The 14,640-nt window shown below is 44.0% G+C and overlaps 1 protein-coding gene across 1 annotated transcript; it reads left to right on the forward strand.

The window, feature by feature from the left end:
* Positions 1–834: 834 nt before the first annotated feature.
* On the forward strand, positions 835–14,163 carry LOC135445166 (interleukin-17A-like). Its single transcript, XM_064707202.1, has 4 exons — positions 835–844; positions 1,917–2,007; positions 12,972–13,211; positions 13,926–14,163. Exons 1-4 carry the CDS (start codon positions 835–837, stop codon positions 14,161–14,163), a joined length of 579 nt encoding a protein of 192 aa, XP_064563272.1.
* Positions 14,164–14,640: the final 477 nt, after the last annotated feature.

Genomic DNA, 14,640 nt, shown 5'->3' on the forward strand with positions numbered 1-14,640 from the left:
CAGGGCTTGGAGCAGCCTGGGATAGCGGAAGGTGTCTCTGCCCATGGTAGGGGATTGGAATCGAATGGTCCTTAATGTCCCTTCTAACCCAAACCATACCATGGTTCTAATCATGAAAACTAGGCAAGAGTAAATGGCTCCTGATGGAATGAGCAGGCAGTGGTGTGAATCCTGGCAGGGGTGTGGATCCTGGCCTGTGCTCCCTCCCTGGCTTTGCTGATCTATCCATTGTCCATGTTTCAATCCCAAATCTTCCTTTCTACATCTGATAGTCTCTTCGTCTCTATGGTGATGAAAACCTGCTGCAGTCTGTGGCGCTGTGGACTTTATTTAGTTACCAAAAAGTTGTCTCCCAGTGCCCTTGGAGACAGCCTAAGAATGGCTTCTAGTAGCTTTCTTCAGCTCTGTGCTGTGCCTCACCTGCACATCCCACCTGGCTGTCCCAGACAACCTGTGGCCCCTTGGATGGTGCCAGGTGCTCACGTGGTGGCAAACAAAGCCAAACTTCTGTCTGGCCAGCTGAGCCTGTCCCAGCCTTGACTGACTGCAGAAATGTGGGGTTTAGCCCTGCAGAGGAATCCCATCCCTTATTTACTTTCTGCAGCTGTTCCCAGCCTGTTCTGCCAGAGCCTGGGATCAGCAGTGGCTCTTCCTGCACAGCACAGGCCAGGATTGAGTTACAGGCACACACACACTGGCAAGGACACAGGAGAAGAAATAACCTAGATACAGGGCTAAGGTTTGGGAAAACTTACAGCCTGTCTGGGGGGTCAAGGCCACTGGTTTAACTCTGTTCTTTCCTCCCTCCTCTACTTGTGTAACCACACCCAGACCATGACGGAAAGTAAAAAACTCTAATTCTTCCCAAATTTTGTCAAGCTTGCAGCATTCTAGTGCTGATGGGGTGCAATATTAAGTGAATTTTGTAACTGGAAGCTTGCAAGAGGTGCTTCTTTGGCAGGAAGGTAGGTGATTCCATTGGGAATATTGAATTTAAGTTGCTGATGCTTCCCTTGCTAATGAATACCCCAACAAGCAAAGAAAAAGTATGAAGCAAGCATAGGAATCCAGAGGTTACTCAAATTAATATTCCTCCCAACACTGAGCAGTGAGATGACAAAAGGGAAAAAAAAAAGAAAGGAAGTGAAAGAAGAGAAGAGAAGAGAAAAGAGAAGAGAAGAGAAGAGAAGAGAAGAGAAGAGAAGAGAAGAGAAGAGAAGAGAAGAGAAGAGAAGAGAAGAGAAGAGAAGAGAAGAGAAGAGAAGAGAAGAGAAGAGAAGAAGAAAACCTCCTCCTAATCAAAATGTTTTTCAGAGAAAAACATGTCAAGTCACTTGGACTGGATGATCTTAGAAGCCTTTTTTGACCTTAATGATCCAACGACTCTAAGTCCCCGGAAAACCACATGCACATGGAAAGGGGCCTATGCACAGGGCAGGAAAAATGTTGCTTTTGTCCTGTTTGGAAGCTGCCCCACGCCCTGCTGCTCGTGGTCTCTGGCAGCTGTCTCCTTGCTGAGGCTCCAGGTACAGCTGGAGGGCTCAGGGTGGCTCAGGAAAGTGATGCCTGACTGACAACTGGCAGGTGACTCCCCTTCAATGGACAAAGGAGGGGTCTTTCCTCCCTCCCACTTTGCCGTTTTTACGTGATTTAAAAAACTAAAAAGAAGAAAAAGAAAGAGAGGGAAAATAGGAAAAGAGAAAGAAGCAGGAGGGAAAGCGCCGTAGGAAGGTGCCGCCATGCAGGGGAGGTGGAATGAGACAATCTTTAAGTTCCCCCCCAACACAAACCATTCCATGGCTCTGTGGAGAGTGGTGAGGTCTCCAAGTTGGTGCCATAAGTCTGTACCACCCTCCTCTCCCTGTGAGAGGTCAGTCCCTGTGTCCCTGGTCTCACATGTCCCATTCCTGTTGCAGGTCGGGAGCAGCGGAGCCGAGCGCGTGCTGCAGTCCGGAGCTATGCTCTGCTCTGGCTGGTCAAACGGAACCAAGCCCGTCTTCCTCGGAGGTTTGGTCCCCTTCAACCAGCTATAGCAGTGTGGAAAACACCAAGCCAGCAAAGCTTTGCTTGCCTCTGCCTCAGCTCTGCTCCACCAGCCCTTCCTGCCGGATGGATCTGCTGCCGCTCCGAGTGTCTCCAGAGGTGCACCTGGGGATGGGCACCTGGAAAGGTTTGGGATAGGTTTTTGGTTTTCATAAGCATCACTACAAACAGGGCTGCTACAGTATTTCCTTCATCCCTGGAAGTGTTCCAGGCCAGGTTGGATGGGGCTTGGAGTAGCCTGGTCTAGTGGAAGGTGTCCCTGCCCACAGCCGGAGGGTTGGAATGGGATGAGCTTTAAGGTCTCTTCCAACCCAAACCATTCCATGATTACCAGAGGCTCAAAATAGCACATACAAAGCTGTTGGCTCTGAAACAGTCAGCAGATTTCTAAATCAACATGGATCTGCAGAGCCACAACCGTCTTTATCTCTTTCCCTATCAAACCTGCATCCACACCCTACCTTTTGCTTGGACTGACAGTCCAAGTAATCCATGATTAAATTATTAAAAATAATCATAAAGAACATTGGTAACATATTCTTGAAAATCCTCTGTGTGTGTCTTTTTTACTTATTTAATGCAAGAAGAACCTATAAATAACCATTATCTGCACAGCAAAGGTTTGTGACATCAATTATCCCATATCCACTCAACCACAACACGCTCCAGATCACACATCTCCATGAGAGGTATCTTCTTAATCTTCCCACCCACACCACACTGCAGCTACTGAAGAAAAACAGCTAAGCAACTTGAAAATGGCTTTGCTGACCTGTTCTCTGAGCCAGGCAATGAATTCTGATCTAACTTCAGAAGTTCAGCTCAGCTGGTTGCTCCTCGTCTTCCCCCACCAAAAAAAATTCAAAGCAGTTAATAAATAAATGAACAAATGTGTATCAAAATAAGTTATTTATATGCATCATCCATTAAACCATTATTTTTTGCTGGATGGATAGGGAGGAAAGAGAATGGATGCAGCAGGATGAGGAGTAGCATCACTCTCTTCCAAAGCATTTTGGATCTCTGTTAAGGTCAGGAAATCCACATTTTCCCAAATGCAATGGAGCACAACTTAATTTTTTTTCAGCAATGTCATTTGTAAAACCCAGACACACAAAAGGCTCCTGAGTCTGGAAGATTTAGTAAATTCATGTCAAAAGACAAAGTGTTCCAAGGGTGCTGAGGCCCCGGCACAGGGTGCCCAGAGAAGCTGTGGCTGCCCCTGGATCCCTGGAAGTGTCCAAGGCCAGGCTGGATGGGACTTGGAGCACCCTGGGATAGTGGAAGATGTCCCTGCCCATGGCAGGGGGTTGGAATGAGATGGGCTTTAAAGTCCCTTCCAATCCAAACCAGTCAATTATTCTATTCCCTTTCACTCCAGATACACAATTAATTCATCCTGGGCAAGGACTTTGTGGTCCCTGACAGTCCATGCATCTTAACCACTGAGATCCCCCATTTCAGTCCTAGATCCCTAGGGGTTCCTAAGCATTTGATCTCATTTTTACCTGGGAATGAGTCAGAGGGATTTTTAACACCTCATATCTCACTGCATGTCCTCTCCACACAAGCTGGGTTTGCTCGGCAAAGGACCCCTGCGAGCACAGTACTGAGCTGTGGATCCCCAGAGCCTCCCAACAGTGGACAGAGCAAGCCCCAAATAAAAAGAAAACCCTGAAGAACCAGGATATAAGTGGAAATAGTCCCACAATTTGAAAAGTAAAAGAGATTTCAGCCAACTATCTTGCCAAGTACCCCAGAGACATCTTGTCAAAAACATGAGTGGGGGAAAAAGTACCTGTGTCAATTTGCTCAATAACATGAGGAAAATAAAATATGCAAGACAAGACAGAAATTAAAATTTAGCTTCTTGACATGATGCTCCCTCTTTATAAGCATCCTTTACATTAGGGTTGTTTGTCAAAGGAAATCCTCCCCATCCTCTGTTCCTCCTGCATTTCAGCACTCATCAAACCCAGATATTCCAGCCAGATATTGCTTAAACTGCCATAAATGAGGAACAAGAGAAAACACCAACAACACTTAAAAGGAAAAGTCTTTTGAATACTCAAATCTCATAACTATGTTTGATGATGACTTGGAATGAACCATCTTGCATCAATAAGGACCAAAAACCCCGTTTTTTTCCCTGTTCAATTATCTTATGAAAAGAACAAAAAATTGTTTGTTTTCTGGTGAATTTATGAACCATTTTGTCCCACCAAAAATGTTTTGGAAAGCAAGAAATAGCCCAGAGTGTTGATATTACCACGGTTCAGCTTTCTCTGCCATGGAATGAGCACAGCAGGACAATCTCACTCCTTCCTCTGCCAAGCTCTGTAAGACAAGAGCATCCTTAGGATTTAGTCCTGGCACAGCAGGAATTAAGGGGAGGGCAGACAGCAGCACTTTCATATGTCACACTCAGTGATTGTCTATCATCTTCTCTCATTTCCCTTCATCACTGATAACATGATTTTTTACACTGATTAATTGAAAAAAACCACATTCTTTCTTTGAATTTTATCAGCCAAACAACTATGAGGTAACCAGGTTCAAAAATTACTAAATTCAGGAAAAAAATAATTCTTAGAAATTACCAATGTTCCCACGTCTTCAGAAGTAGAAAAATTGATCTAATTTCTGTCTACTTGAGACCTAAATTCCAAACCCCTTTGGAAACAGCCTTCACCAATTCTGCATTGAGCAAAGCCCCTGCTCACAGTAAATTAAAACAAGGGTGCAAATCAAATCCACCTGCAGAACATTCTGCAGAGTATTTATAGGTATGAAATAAAGTGCAATTTTATTGGGCATTAATTACTAGAACTGTTCGTTTTCAGGAAGCACTGTATTCATCCCAGAAGCCAGTTTTCCCCACATGAAATAAACATATATATGCCTGTATATTTACATTGAAAAAATCCAAAATGGAAGACTTCTGTAAACTTAATATAATTCACTTCATTATTCCAGTCTTTCAAAAACAGTCGCTGACCACACAAAATCCTTTGGGCATTATTATCAAGGAGGATCTCTGGTGATTACTGAGCACCTAAAGAGCAACACTGTTCTCTCCTCTTTCTTTATAATTATTTCCTGAGAGGACCAAGACCCACCTCTCGACCCACTACCACTTATCTGCTCTTCCACCAGCTATATCCAGCTTCTCTCAGGGTGTGAGACCATTTAATCCAGTTTAAAACCTCATTTATTCTCCCCTGAAAGAGAAAAGGTCTCCTGCAAACATGCAGAAAGCCTCTGCCAATGTTCCCTTTGCTTCAAAGGAAGAAAATAGGACAGATAAGCAATCACCCTGATTAACATTCTGATTAGCATTCACCCCATCACTTGATTAACTCTGCCTGATGCAAATTTATATGGTAAAGCCCTGCTTGAATCCTTTCCAAACCAGCTTCAGGCTGGGATGATGAGACATTTGGGTACTTTGCCTTCCGTGTGTCTTACAAAAGCTGCTTATCAGCCATCAGATGTTGTGCACCACAGAAGCCCTGTGATATCTGGCATCTCCCAGCACACACTGCTGCTGTGCCCAGGGCACCACCTGGGCAGGCGGCAGAGCTGAGTCTCTGAAGGGATGGAAGGAAGGTTTTTACAGGCTTTGGAAGCTGTGGGTGCAGGCAGCAGCAAGAGGATTTCTCTGCAGTGGAAGTGTAGGCACATTTCATTCTAGCAGTTCAGTCTTCACAGTAAAAAAAAAAAAAAAAAAAAAAAATATATATATACATATATATACACACACACACACACACACACACATATATATATATATATACACATATATATATATTTGTACAGGAAAACATGAAAAAAGAGAGAGGAAATTCAGCTACCATAATGGAAGAGCTTTTAGCAATTCCTTAACTGATTAAAGGGCAAACAGTTTGCTTGTAGTTGCACATGTCAGTCTTGTATATTTATACTACCTTCCACTGCTCAGAACAGAGTGGCTTTCACAGGTAATGTGAAGAGCAATCAGAATATCAACCTCTCATCAGCCATAACTTTTATTTTCTATCCTCCAAAAGCTTAATGCTCTGACCCCATTTGTCTTGTTCCCACTAATCACAGTCACAGGCTGGTTTGAGTTGGAGAAGACCTTTAAAGATCATCCAGTTCCACCCCCTGCCATGGACAGGGACACCTTCCACTTATCCCAGGCTGCTCCAAGCCGCATCCAACCTGGCTTTGGACACTTCCAGGGATCCAGGGGCAGCCGCAGCTTCTCTGGGCACACCAGGACCTCACAACCCTCACAGGGAACAATTTCTTCCTCATATCCCATCTAAACCTGCCCTCTGCCAGTTTAAAATCATTTACCCTTTTCCCATCACTATCTGCTGTCTCTTTTCTAAAAGACCCCCTAAGCTCTCAAAGGCCACAATCATTCAGAATTGTACATTAGGTGAAACAAAAGACCACAATTTCTTTTCTAGCCCAGCTGGGCTCAGCACAGCCAGTGCAGCCAGAAGACAAAGAATCAGGGATGGTCCATTCTGCCTGGCACGCACCTATTCACTTTGCCCTTGTATCCATCAGCACAGAAGGATCAGGTGTGGTTAAGAGGCAATTTAAAGGTTAAAATGGGACACAGGGTTTTTGTCACCCACCCATGGTCCCCACATTCACAAGGCCACATCTCTGAGGAGGAAACCTTCAACAGCGCTTATTCTCTAAAATCCCTCCCTGGGATAGTTCTGGAAACTTCATTGCACTGTGGTCAGAACTTGCATATGATTAGAAAAGTGGTGAATTTCCATTACTTATTTTAAAAATGAAAAAACACCAAACAAGTCAGATTGAACCACAGTGAGGTGAAAGGGCTCAAAAATCAGGATCCTACTGGTGCTTTTACAACTCTCACCAAAACTGCTCTGAGTCACTTATTCTGTAAAAATATGGATTCTGACACATTCTTGCACACAAAATGTTGGGGCCAGAAGTGAGTGCTCTGCAGGAAAAAACAGAAAAATAGGAACTTCCCTTCTTAAAAAGAAATGGTTCTGGAAACATTCAAGGTTGGATGAGGCTGTGAACAAGCTGATGCTGCGGAAGATGCTGCTCTTTGCAGGGTGTTGGACGTGACATTTAAAGGTTCTTTTCCACCCAAACTCCTCTGTGATTCTATGATTTTTTTGATTCCACAATGAATGACCAAGATTTTCAGATTTTACCTGGGAGTAGGAAAATAGCTACAGTAGAAATTAGTTTATTTCTTCTGCAGGCTGCCCTGTCAGACCTGCCTGGCAACTCTGAGTTTAAGCTCTGGGAGATACAGGGAGATACTGGGGAGAAAACAAGTTTTCTGAATTCAATTTGGTTTGAAAGTGGTGAGTGGTGGAACACAAATAAGGGCTGGATTTTGGGCAAATAGCATTGACTTCTCAATGCTCCACAAATGTCCCTTTCTTAAAATGTCACTTTGCAGCTCATTTTCTTAAAGTTGGCTTCTCACCTACTGAGAATCCATTAGATATTAGTCATGCAAAGGACATTTCAGCCACTGGCAGCAAGCACAGTTGATGTGAGACTGTGATCTCCATTAGATGTGCTAGGAAAATTTAGGCATGAAGTAGGAGATGATAATTTCTATTGCAGTGCAGGGGCTGGGAAGGACAAATACAGGTATTAAATAGAGGAAAAACATTACTTGAGCTCTTCTGCTGTGTCTCCTGTGTAAGAATCAAGGGGTGGGAGATTGGTGCAGTGACTTCATAGAATCCTGGAATGGTTTGGGTTAGAAGGGACCTTTAGAGATCATCCAGTTCCACCCCCCTGCAAAGGGCAGGGACAAATTCCACTGTCCCAGGTTGATCCAAGACCTGTCCAGCCTGGCCTTGGACACTTCCAGGGATCCAGGGGCAGCCACAGCTTCTCTGGGCACCCTGTGCCAGGGCCTGCCCACCCTCACAGGGAACAATTCCTTCCCAATATCCCATTTAATCCTGCCCTCTGACAGTGTGAAGCCATTCCCTGTGTCCTGTCCCTCCATCCATTGTCCCCAGTCCCTCTCCAGCTCTCCTGGAGCCCATTTAGGCTCTTGAAGGGGCTCTGAGGTCTCTCCAGAACCTTCTCTTCTCCAAACTTGTAGTAGAAAGCTCTTTATCCACTCTATAACTCCCCCTTCTCAGCTGGACAAGGGAGAGAAAATAAGATGGGAAACAACTCCTGGGTTGAGATAAGACAGTTTACAATAACAGAAGTAAATGTTTGTACACCAGCAAAGAGAAAAAAAGATAATTTTATTCTCTACTTCTCATCAGTGAGTGATGTCTGGCCACTTCTTTGGAAGCAGGGCCTTAGCACACGGAGCAGTTGCTCTGGAAGGCAAATATTGTAAATAACAAATGCACCCCCTTCCTCCTTTTCTTAGCTTTTATCTGAGCTGCCATCCCATGGTATGGAATATCCCTTTGGATAACTTGGGGCAGCTGTCCTGGTCGTGTCCCCTCCCAGGATCTTTCTCAAATTCTGAGTTTCTCACAGACCACCACTGAACTCAGGCTTAGTCTAACCCTAGAAATTACTCCCACAATGCAGAGTGAGTCATGCAATACTTGTATGTCTTGCATTGTATTACCTGTATGAAGGGAGAGTGCTGCTGTATTTATAGGGATTTACAACATGTACTCAAAAGGAAGAAAATACATTCTCTCCAGGAAGAAAAAAATAAGTAAATGTGTTCCTACTTGTAAATAAAAAGCAATCTTATTTTACAAAAGTATCATAAACTTAACTGATGGTAATTTAAAAAATGCGTAAGGTTTTCTTTTAATTTACAGCAAGTTCAGTCAGGACTCCAGAGCTCCAGCACTTGGATGGTTGCTGTGGCTGCTCCTGGATCTCTGGAAGTGTCCAAGGCCAGGCTGGACAGGGCTGGGAGCAGCCTGGGATAGGGGAAGGTGTCCCTGCCCATGGCAAGGGATAAACACCAAAAGAAACTGATTTACCCATGAGCTTTCCCATCTGTTCCTGCCACCCAAAAGCATCCCAAGGTCAGATTTATACCTGTGTCCTTCTCTGCTCCCAAAGGACTCACCTGGACAGCTCAGCTACCCAGGGTTTAGATGCTGCTGCTCTCAGGGCTGTTTGCTGGGGTGCCCTGTATTTCCTTGGTGAATGGCAGGGTTTGTGAGGCTGGCACAAACAGCTGGACTGGATGATACTGGTGTTAAATGGGTGTCTTCCAGCTCAGGGTATTCTGTGATTCTATAAATAAGGAGCAAAACAGCCAAGGACTGCTGGGAGAAAGGTCAGAGGAGTGATCTGGAATCTTGAATACACAGAATCATGAGGTTGGAAGAGACCTTCAAGATCATTGAGTCCAACCCATGTCCCAGCCTCAAATAAACCATGGCACCAAGTGCCACATCCAGTCTTTATTTAAACACATCCAGGGATGGTGACTCCACCATCTCCCTGGGCAGCCCATTCCACAACTTGATCATTGTTTCAGTAAAAAACTTTTTCCTAATATCCAGCCTATATTTCCCTCGGTGCAGCTTGAGGCTGTGTCCTCTGGTTCTGTCAATGCTGCCTGGAGAGAGACCAACCCTACCTGACTACAACCACCTTTCAGGGAGCTGTAGAGAGTGATGAGGTCACCCCTGAGTCTCCTTTTCTCCAGGCTAAACACCCCCAGCTCCCTCAGTCATTCCTCACAGGGCTTGCGTTCCAAGATGAATATGAAAAGAAACAGCCAACCAAAGTTTGGGACTGGTAAGGGTCTCTTTCATCACTGTGATGACAGAGTTTGTCTGAATGAAAATCAGTGCCTCTATCTCAGCATCAAATCTGAATGCAGAGTGGAAAAGTCCCAGGGCTGTAAAAGCAAAAGCTGTCTCTAGAAATGTATTTGTAGGGAGTTCACCAAAGATGGGGATGGGTACTGATATAACAGGATGGCAATAGGATGATCCTTAAGGTCCCTTCCAACCCAAACCCTTGGGTGGCCTCTCCTTTCCCCCCCCAGAAGGAAGAAGGCATGCACGGAAGGCGAGGAGGGCTGCTACTGGATTAATTAATTAATTAATTTTTAATTAAATGAATCCTGTACAACTTCACTGATGCTGAGGAGGAGATGCCACAGGGTGAGTCCCTGGGTTCGGTGACACCTGGCTCCTCCTGAGGGTGCTGCTGGGTCTGCAGAGCCACTTTGTGATTCTCAAATACTCTTTGAGGGGACAAAGTGTCATCAAATGCCAACACACTCAGATTTGGGTGCCTGAGGAATCTCAGCCAGGTAAAGTACTTAAATAGAGAGTACTTAAATAAAGTACTCTCAAGAAAGCTTTCACCAGAGCCAAGAGAAAGAGTAGGTTTCATTTCAAAAGGCTTTTGATAACTTTTTGTTGTTGTTGTTGTTTCAGGAAGCCTTTTTTAGTGTCCCAGTTTCCTGATCTCTAGCTAAGAGAAAGCTACGTGTCAGAATAAGACAAATCCTTTGGGGTAACTTCTAATCTCATGAGGAAAATATTTTTCTTTTTTTTCTTTTTTTTTTTTTTCACTTCAGAGCATTAAGAATTACAAAATAATTATTTGGAGCTTGGAAAAATCTTGAAAGCAGAAATTTCAAGAGGTACATTTTCTCATCAGACCTTCACATCTTGTCTACGACAACTTCCAACAAATGCATTCATGCTCCGATACAAACCATGGAAATATTTTTTTTTTTTGCTATTGTAATGTTGTGGTGCCTCAGCCATGTTCAAATGCTAAACTATTCACCTTTCAGCTGCTTAGGTAACCCAAACCACTGACGCATTTTAGGTAGACAATTTAGGGTCAGGCTGGTTGAACCTGACCTTCTGTTGCCTTGTCAGCTTTCAAAAACGTATTTTGCTTCTAAAATTGGCAATTTAACTGACCCACTTTGAAGGGATATTTCAGTAAATTGCAATAGAGAAAACCCCTTCTGAGGGGACCATTTCCTTTAACCTGCACATCTCTAACTTGAAGAGGGAAACTGAAATATACATTTTATTTCTGAAACATCAGCATCTTTAAAACAGGCGGATGTAGGTCACGGGTATCCCAGAACCCGCAAACTAAATTCTACCCTTATTTGCATCCTCCTTTGGATGGCACATGGTGAGTAAAATTTGGACTTAGATATAAATATTAAGCAAATATTAAAAAAAAATCTGTACCTTCTCCACATCATTTTTATTGAAAAACCCACTAAAATTATACCTGGGAAATGTTTTGATCAGCAGCTCAAGGATGTTACACTGAGAGTCACTTCGTGGGGCACATCTGAGCTTCTTGAAACCCACTGTCACAGCAAAATGATGGGAGTGTTTCCTAAAAACAGAAATATCAGAGAATAAACTTGATGTTATAGAATCCTAGAATCATAGAATGGTTTGGGTTGAAAGGGATCCTCAGTATAATCCAGTTCCACTTTCTTCCATGGGCAGGGACATCTTCCACTATCCCAGGTTTTCCCAGCCCTGTCCAGCCTGGATTTGGACACTCCCAGGGATCCAGGGGCAGCCACAGCTCCTCTGAGTTACCTGTGTCTTGTATCATTTTGCATGTCTCAGTCTTCACAAAGTTTCCCTGGAACCCCTCTGTCCTCTCCCTAACTTAGGAAGTTTAACTACATCCACCACATTTCCCAAACTCCTTTCCTTAGGAATAAAACACTGCCCTCATAGCACGAGAGAAGGAAAATGAAAGCAAAATGCAAAGGTGGCAAGCTCAAAACAAAGTTCACTCTTTTTTTTTTCCTGTGTGGAGAGTGACTGACTTTTGGGAACTCACTTATCACCAAGCATTCCGATCAACACTGAGATATCGCACCTGAGGTTTAATCATTAACAAAAGTTCAGTTCAGAGAAGAATTGAGCTTGAACAGGGACATTGCTCCTCAGACATCAAGAAAAATTACAGCCCATGAGTAGAATATGAGAGCAATTTGATGGTGGCCAGCTGTCCAACATCTGCCCAATTCAGGGTGAAAAGACATCAGACCGACCAAGGAGTGAACAGATCCAAATCAGTGCCAGCGACTTTTGGGTTTGATACCTACAGCATCCCGATTTATACTTTGCACCCACAAACTTGCAAAATTTGTGGTTTTGTCACCGTTTGAGTGACATGGCTGAAGGAATGACATCATCTACAGATCTAAGATATATCCTGTATTCCACCTGTGTTAATGGAACTTATATACATACACTTCTTAATTTAGGTTATGGTCAGAAACCACACCTCAGGTTGGGGGAAAAAACCACCTACTCCAAATTATTTAGCACAGCCCAGAAACCCTTATAAAAGGTCCAGCAGCAGATGTGCCCAGACACCTTCAGCTCAGCAGAGCCCAGGACAAGGATAAGAAGCAGTAAGAGAAGGAAGGAAGGAAGAAAGGAAGATGTCTCCAACTTTTTGCACTTCTCTGGTAAGAACTTGAATTCTGAGTTTATTTTCCCCCAGCTTGACAGAGATATATTGAAATCATAATAGATGGAATAGGGATCTGCGCCCACCTTTAAAATGCTTGTTTAAATAATTAATAATTAAAGAACTAAAACGTGAGAAGGCTCATGTGGCAGCAATGAGGCAGCACATCAGTGACATAGAGCTCCCACAGCATTTTCTGAGGCAAGAAATACATTGAAAACTCAACCTTAGAGTGTCTTTCTTTTTGTTATACCCCTTCTGCTATCTTCTGTATTATATTATTTTCTATAATTTAACATTACAACCAGATTACAACTGGGTGTAAATATAACTGTCAGCACTGTGAGAATCAGTTAATGAGAACAAAAGTGGATGTGGCATATGGCACATTTCTCCATAATTACTCCAACCTGCAGTAGGGTCTTTAACCACCAGTTAAGCTGACTGTGGATGAATTTCACACCTGTCTTGTGTCCTAAATGTACCAATTCTCTCCAGCTCAGACTCCTGCTCCTCGTGCTGCTGGCCGTGCTGTCAGCCAGCAGTCCTGCGCAGGGGAAGGTGATCAAGCCTGGGCTCAAGCCAGAGAATCTCTTCAAGAAACCATCTGCTGGATGTCTGACCCCAAAAGACTCAAAATTCCCTCAAACTGTGAGAGTCAACCTCAGCATCAGCAGCACGAACCAGGACACCAGCACCAGACCAGATATCAGCAGCCGTTCTCTGGCTCCTTGGGATTACAGGTATGATCCCTGTCCCTATGGCCTGGAAAAACACTGGATGCCCTGGCCAAGAAAAATGCTTTCATCTCTATTTTCAGTGCTTCACAGTTGAGAGATTTTTGGAAATATGAGGGTATCCATGGCTGTATAATCCTCTTTGAAATAGAACCAGCACAGAAAGCAGCACAAAAAAACCCACATGGGGTAGGCAGTATACAGAAGGCAAAACAAACAACTTTCATAATTTAATAATTAATTTGTACACTGGGGCAAGCTTTATCTTCTAAAGCTTTTTTATATAAAATATCATTTAAAAACACCTCAGATGCTTAAAAATGCAGCAAATTCAACAGTGGCGTAACACCAACGTTTCACGTCTTGGGGAGGAACTGAAGGATTTGATGGGGCTGAGTTGGAGTAACTTATAACTTGTTAGTTGGAGTAACACTTTGGAAAGCTCAAATAATTTCTGATAAGCCTTTCAAAGTCACTGCCAGCTCGAAGAGAGTCCTTTGCAAAGGCAGTTGCATGCAGGGATACATTTATAACTATCCAATATCTAGTTACTCACATTTTATTTCTGAAAACCCTGCAATCATGGAGAATTTTGGAGAACCTGCTGTCCCCCTATAGGCAATACCCCCCAGGATGCACAGGTTCCCGAGCAGGGAGCCCAGAGTCATCCAGACTAGGCTGCCTTTGGGTTCAAACACTCCCTTTGCTGCCACCCCCCAGGATCGACGAGGACCACGACCGCTTCCCGCGGCTGATCGCGGACGCTGAGTGCCGGCACCGCCGCTGCGTCACTCCCGAGGGGCAGCTGGACCACGGCCTCAACTCCGTGCCCATCACGCAGGAGATCCTGGTCCTGCGCAGGGAGCAGAGGGGCTGCCAGCACTCCTACAGGCTGGAGAAGAAAAAAATCACCGTGGGCTGCACCTGTGTCACCCCCTTGGTGCAGCACCAGGCCTGAAGGGAGCTGGAGGTGCAGGGCGAGGAGCCACAGGGAGCTTCTTGCATGGAAGGGGCCTGATCCAGCGTCCAAAAGGCTGAATCAAGACATAAAATTTGTCAAGGGTACATCAGAATATATTGAAAATCAGGCATCTTGGGTAAAAAATAATGTTTTCCCCCAAAACCTTGAACTCCACAAATTCAGAATCCAGACTGGTTGCTGTTGAGGCGGTCATGACACAAAGCAGAGACCACAAGCAGTCTCAGCTGGCAACTCTTTATTATTGAACATGGCTGACTTTTATACACTTTTTAATTGTTTATGCTTCTTCTACTCTAACTATTGACCACAATAAGTCAACATAATACTATTAGTGAAAAGTTATAGTGACTTCAACTAACTTTCTAAAAATACTTCATCTAGCAGCAAAGTTCTCTTTCTTCTCTCAGTCTCCTTAGTTGCAGCCTTAGGAAAAACTCCTTATCAACTTCTTCT

The sequence above is a fragment of the Zonotrichia leucophrys genome, chromosome 3 (genome assembly GCF_028769735.1).
Source record: "Zonotrichia leucophrys gambelii isolate GWCS_2022_RI chromosome 3, RI_Zleu_2.0, whole genome shotgun sequence".
NCBI classification, from domain to species: domain Eukaryota; kingdom Metazoa; phylum Chordata; class Aves; order Passeriformes; family Passerellidae; genus Zonotrichia; species Zonotrichia leucophrys.

What these genes read in the sequence shown, in the direction of transcription:
- LOC135445166 (XM_064707202.1), top strand. An exon ending in CAAGCCCGTCTTCCTCGGAG is followed by an intron (nt 2,008 to 12,971) that starts GTTTGGTCCCCT and finishes TCTCCAGCTCAG; the next exon opens with ACTCCTGCTCCTCGTGCTGC. An exon ending in CTGGCTCCTTGGGATTACAG is followed by an intron (nt 13,212 to 13,925) that starts GTATGATCCCTG and finishes GCCACCCCCCAG; the next exon opens with GATCGACGAGGACCACGACC.